This window comes from Sinocyclocheilus anshuiensis, unplaced genomic scaffold, assembly GCF_001515605.1.
Source record: "Sinocyclocheilus anshuiensis isolate Anshui unplaced genomic scaffold, SAMN03320099.WGS_v1.1 scaffold311, whole genome shotgun sequence".
NCBI lineage: Eukaryota > Metazoa > Chordata > Actinopteri > Cypriniformes > Cyprinidae > Sinocyclocheilus > Sinocyclocheilus anshuiensis.
The window spans coordinates 273688-279105 of record NW_015549606.1 but is presented as its reverse complement, the minus strand read 5'-3'; the positions used below and the strand labels follow the sequence as shown (position 1 = coordinate 279105).

Below are 5418 nucleotides of genomic sequence, written 5' to 3'. Positions count from 1 at the left end.
TATAGCAAGTCTACATGGTGTGAATGTTTATATTATAGCTAAATGTAAACTAAAGAGCTCTCACAAAAGCTATTGAGAATAAATTCTTTTATCACTACATTTTTATTTCTAAATTTCTCAAAATCTGTTCCGATGAGGAATTAAACATCTTAATTAAGCATTTACATCTTGGATGGCCTGAAAAAGTTTAGCAAATTTTCATTTTAGGGTGAACTCCTTTAACATGACCACATATTAATCTGAATAAATTTGGCTGTAACCCACCAATGAAAGTAATTCTTAAGCCATATTCACATTTTACAGTGTACACACACACACACACACACACACAAATGGTTCTTCAGTGGTTCTTTGAGATGGTTAAGAAGCTATATAGCACCACTGCCATAAGTCCCTGTATAATTCTTTAAAGGTTCTCTAACTCTCTCTTAGTCTCTTAGTTTAGTTGGGGAAAGGATTAAAACAACATTAAAATACAGTGTATTTTCTGAAGATAATGTGGTTCTCAACTTTGTTGCCCCCAAGGCCCCCCTATAAGAAAATAATCCAGGGACCCCACACAAGACTTTTTGACTTCAGAAAAGCATAAAAGTGATTCAAAAGTGATTCAGCTTTTTCCATTGTAGTAAATTCCCATTTATGGCAAACATATGAGAGTGGAGTAGCATATCTAAAATCTGAGAAGGAGAATGGGGTTACTCTTATGGTTCTACATAGCACCATTATAGCTCCTTTAAACATAGGTGCTATATAACACTTGAAGTGGTTCCTCTATGATTAGGGGCCAATGTTTCAAACCACATTTAGTGCTATTTAGCAACATCTTTAGAGTGTATTTTTTCATTAAAAATGACAAATTTTCTCACTCCAAATGTTATTTCCTGTGAAAGCTCCTCATTCCATCACATTGTTTAACATAATGAATGATAGATTGAAACTAAACCCATTCTGTTTACATAAATGTTTGGCCTTAAAGTGAGATTTCTCTTAAAAAAAAAATTTAACGCAGGGTCTACGGCACAGTCTGGGAGGAGGCTGGAAACATCCTCCTTAGCAATACAAAAAAGTCCAATCCCTGACCGTAACCATCTGGTTATGGTGAAAATGATCACCCCTGGATCCGGACACAGAACATCTGGACAGCACATCCCAGGGAGCCTTTAAGACGGAGGAAGCATTGAGAAGTTCCACAGAGTTTGACTTCAGGATGAGCTCAGCACATGTTCTGCAAGCTCTGTGCCTGCTGATGGTTTTCTCCACAGCCAGCGCTCAGCACGGCTACATGCATGATACCGGTGAGGAGTGGGTGAATACCTGGCGCCAGGGCTTCAACTTTCAGTGTCCCCATGGTGAGGTCTTAGTGGCAATCAGGAGTTACTTCAGTGAGAAGGAAGGCTCGGACCGCCTGTGGAACTTTGAGTGCCAGAGGACTCCCTATGACTGGGGAGAGCCCAACGAATGCTGGTGGGACGATATCAACAGAGCCGGGTTGGAATGGTATGTCTGTATGTATGCAGGTTCATAGAGGTATATGCCTTTTTTATATGTCTCGCTATAATGCAAAACAGATTTGTGAGTGTGTTTTATATGATAACATTCACTGAAGTAGAAAGGACCATGAAATGACACCTTGATGTTCCAGTCAATGTAGTTTTATAAAAAGTGTTACATAGAGATACATAGAGAATATGCAAGATGGAATAAGCAGAATATTTTTCTTATGTTTGCCAAACATCGCAAGAATGCATGTTTTTATAATTACTATTTTAGGACTTTGCAGTATCAAGTGTCTAGCCAATACACATAAAGGAATTTCTCATTTTTGGACAGTTATTTGGAAATAGTGTTTGATACTACAGAGCAAACAACTTCACAAATGTGATACTGATACCCTTGTATTACAGAAAAATGTGTAGCAGATTCAGAAAAAAAAAACATAAAATGACACCCTGGTCAATCGATATTATTTTTTAAAAAGTATGCTTAATACATACATACACTACATGAAGAATATAGATGGAAATTTTTAATTAATACATTTTTATTGTATAACTTTGCACAGTTTCAGTTCACCAGTGAATATACATATATGAATGAAAGACACATTTAGATAAGGAATGTCAGCTTTTTGTACAGATATTTGGAAATAATTTTTGGTGTTACACAGACATCCTTTGTGTTGCAAATATTTTGTTCTGCTGACCATTCCTAAAAAAGGTTTGGTGTTTGCATGCTTGGTTTAGACTAACTAAAATGGAGAGCTCTCCTGGATGTATGATTCGACTCAGATGTGAATGCTTACTGAAAGCACTAGCTAATGCTAGCTTTCAGAGTTGAGTGCTTGCTTTGACGACATCATGATAATTTGTTTGTCAAGAGGAAATTGTACCTATTTACAATTTCTTAAATAGAACTGGAGAAACACAAGCAGATGTTTGGGCAGAAGTGTCATTTAATCCTTGCCTCAGGTCTCAGCTGTTCTCAGTAAGCCACAAGCCACAGAATAGATATAATGGCAACACTTAAGTTTAAGAGCTTTGTTTACTGCCAAAATGAAACTTTAACAAGCTGCCATGTACCTCAGACATGTTTGATTGCACATTTGTGAATCACTTTATTTCTGTGACATCCTATTAAGAACAGCACTATGACATTTCAAATTAAAGTTGTGTTATATGTTGTACTGACTGTACTTTGGGATTGTTAAAAGGTTTCTTGTTGAAGCACTGCAAGGTTCGCCGTGTTCATTCCAAATACGGCAGAACATCTTGGACCCATCGTTCTTCTTCTCCTCTAATGAACTGTAATGTGGTCCTGGATACGCGCTCAGTTACAGTTCAAATATCCAACACATTTCTGAGATTATCTATAGTTATTATAATAGTTATTAATTAAATACTTTATGTATTTCTGCATTCAACATAACAAAAAAACCTTCACACACACACAAACACAAACACAAAAATTGGGTCATTAATAACATTTAACATTGCTGCTTATCACCTACTTATACTTGTCACAGCCATATAAACCAGTCTCTAATGACAAAAAAAAAAAAAAAAGTTAAAAATATTTTAAAATGCATTTTAGAAAAATACACAAACAGATCACTTTACGAGTGTGCAAAAATCATCCAACAATGATGAGTCACCTCAGTTAAGAATGGTGTTCAAAACCAGGAATGGCCCACCCTCTGATGGCCACCAGCCAGTCTTTCCAGTGGGAGATACTGAAAAATAACTTTTAACCAAAGAGATATTAATGCTTTTTTTATCTGCTATTTAAAGTTTTAAAATTGTCTCTCTTGTTGCATTAAAGGCTAGTATACATTATAATAATGTGAGTGTTACAGGATGATCAATCTTACCCATCTATGAAATACTTTCTGTCCAAAACTTCTGTACTTATGTACATTTCTGGAACTTGTACCTGTCCTGCACTTCGGAAGGAGTGGAGATGAATGACCTACTTAGCTTATTATTATTTTTATCAATATTTTGAACTGGTTCTCAATTGCTGGTTAAGGATTTGTTGAGAATTCTCTGATCTCCACAATTCCAAATTTCCAAAGCTAAATCATGCTTCCATCATCTTCTAACTGCATCTCCAGTGAAGGGAAGATTTTTTAATAAAAGGTAAAGAAAACTTAAACTTAAAGAATTCGTTTTTAAAGGACTTCCAAAAAGTGCAAGGGTTAATTTGGTTTACTGATATACACAACAACAACAACATACCTTAAAATGTCAACCAAATGCAAACAAAGTAAATACATTTTAAAATATAAATACTGTAAACAGTTAAAAATCATATTTCTTATTGTTTGATTTGATTTGATTTGATTTTTTTTTTTTTTTTGAATGAGTACATTTAAAACTTTGTATGTTTAGTGTGGTGTATAGCCTCTATAATGCTCTTATTGTATGTGAAGGATATGCACTACCAAACACAAAAGCATTCCTTATCTGAATGTGAAATTGAATGTTGATGTGTCATTTAAATTCATAATAGTGAATGAACTCAAATGAGACTCAGTGCACAGAACGTAGCAATTATTAAAATTTATTGTGATGATAAACAGAAATTGCAGTATTCTGTTGTATAAACAGGGCTGCATATTAAAGTTTCAGTCACATTTATATTAAATAATATTGAGGATACTGAAAACAGAACAATTACAGTCTCTCATTCAGCTCTGACTGTCGATTACAACTAAATGAATGAAATGATTGCATCCACTATTCTCTCACTTTTGCTAGGTTTACACAAAGTCCCGAGGACTAACTTCTCAGACTGAAATCTGACCAATTAAGGGTTTATGAGACTTGAACTGCACTGAACAGAATGTTGTTTTGTTGTTTTGAACACATTCAGGATTAAACTTTTCCTGGAATAACAAGCTCATTCTATACTCACAGTGCTGCAGTGCCAGGACACTCTATGAATGGATATTTTGATAATCAATTGCTGCTGCCTTGATATAAAAACATAAAGTTCAAACTGAAGGTAAAGTACAATAAGCAAAAGCATATTGTGCAGTGGTTTAAACATTATACTGGCTGCTTTCTTTGTCACGGTCACCTTTGACATGATCACTCAGGGATACTAAGGCACTATTTTTTTGTAACGCTGCTTTGGAACAGTAAGTATTACGAAAAGAGCTATTCATTTAAAACTAACTTTTGTGTTTGACAATGAAATAGTCTCTCCTGCTTTTAGACTCTGGTTGTCCACAGGAACGTGAATGTTTGCCCAGAATGGTCCGACATGAAAAATGATTCATAACCCTCTCATGATTTTCCACTCTACAATAACTGTAATGTCTTGATGAGAGATGATTGCCTTCTTTCCTTCCTCCTTTTTCTTATGATGTGATGTGTGTTGTAACACCATAAATGTCACAGTAACTTTGTGCGATTTTGGCACAAGCTCTTCATATCATGGCTAGAAAGACATATCTTTATGCAAGACCCTTCAGATGACTTACAGTTCATGTGATTCTCATGACAAAAGTGATCTTATTTTACCAGTTCTCCAGCTTGTTAGAACAGGAAATGTCTGGTTGCTACGATCAGTCTCTGAGGGCCATTCAGTGTTCGACCAAGTTTTCTCCACCCACTCCAACAGCATTGGGGGAGTTTTTCCAGTGGGTTAATTGGACTCAGTATAGTTTTCCCTGATCTACTGCCCACTTTGTGAGATTTCCTTAGAGCCAGTGCCAGTGACCTCAAGCCCTGTCTGCTGCGCACTGCTAGAGCTTTGTGAGGGAATACTGTCTGTCAGACTTACTGCATGCTGGGAACTTACAATTAAGAAATCATTTTATGCAGTCTTATGCTCTTTAGATCAGTTTCACAATGTGTGGACTGATTGAAAATATGAAAAAATGGCCAAAAATGCATTCTTAACATAGATAACATG

At 35.7% G+C, this 5418-nt stretch overlaps 1 protein-coding gene across 1 annotated transcript in view; it reads left to right on the top strand.

Moving 5' to 3' along the window:
• The first annotated feature begins 1086 nt into the window (after positions 1 to 1086).
• The window catches only part of dpt (dermatopontin), a 7540-nt gene continuing 3208 nt past the window's right edge, over positions 1087 to 5418 (top strand). The window contains exon 1 of the mRNA XM_016447770.1: positions 1087 to 1497. Coding sequence (XP_016303256.1) covers positions 1208 to 1497 — 290 coding nt within the window. The 5' untranslated portion in view covers positions 1087 to 1207. The remainder of the gene's footprint in view (positions 1498 to 5418) is intronic.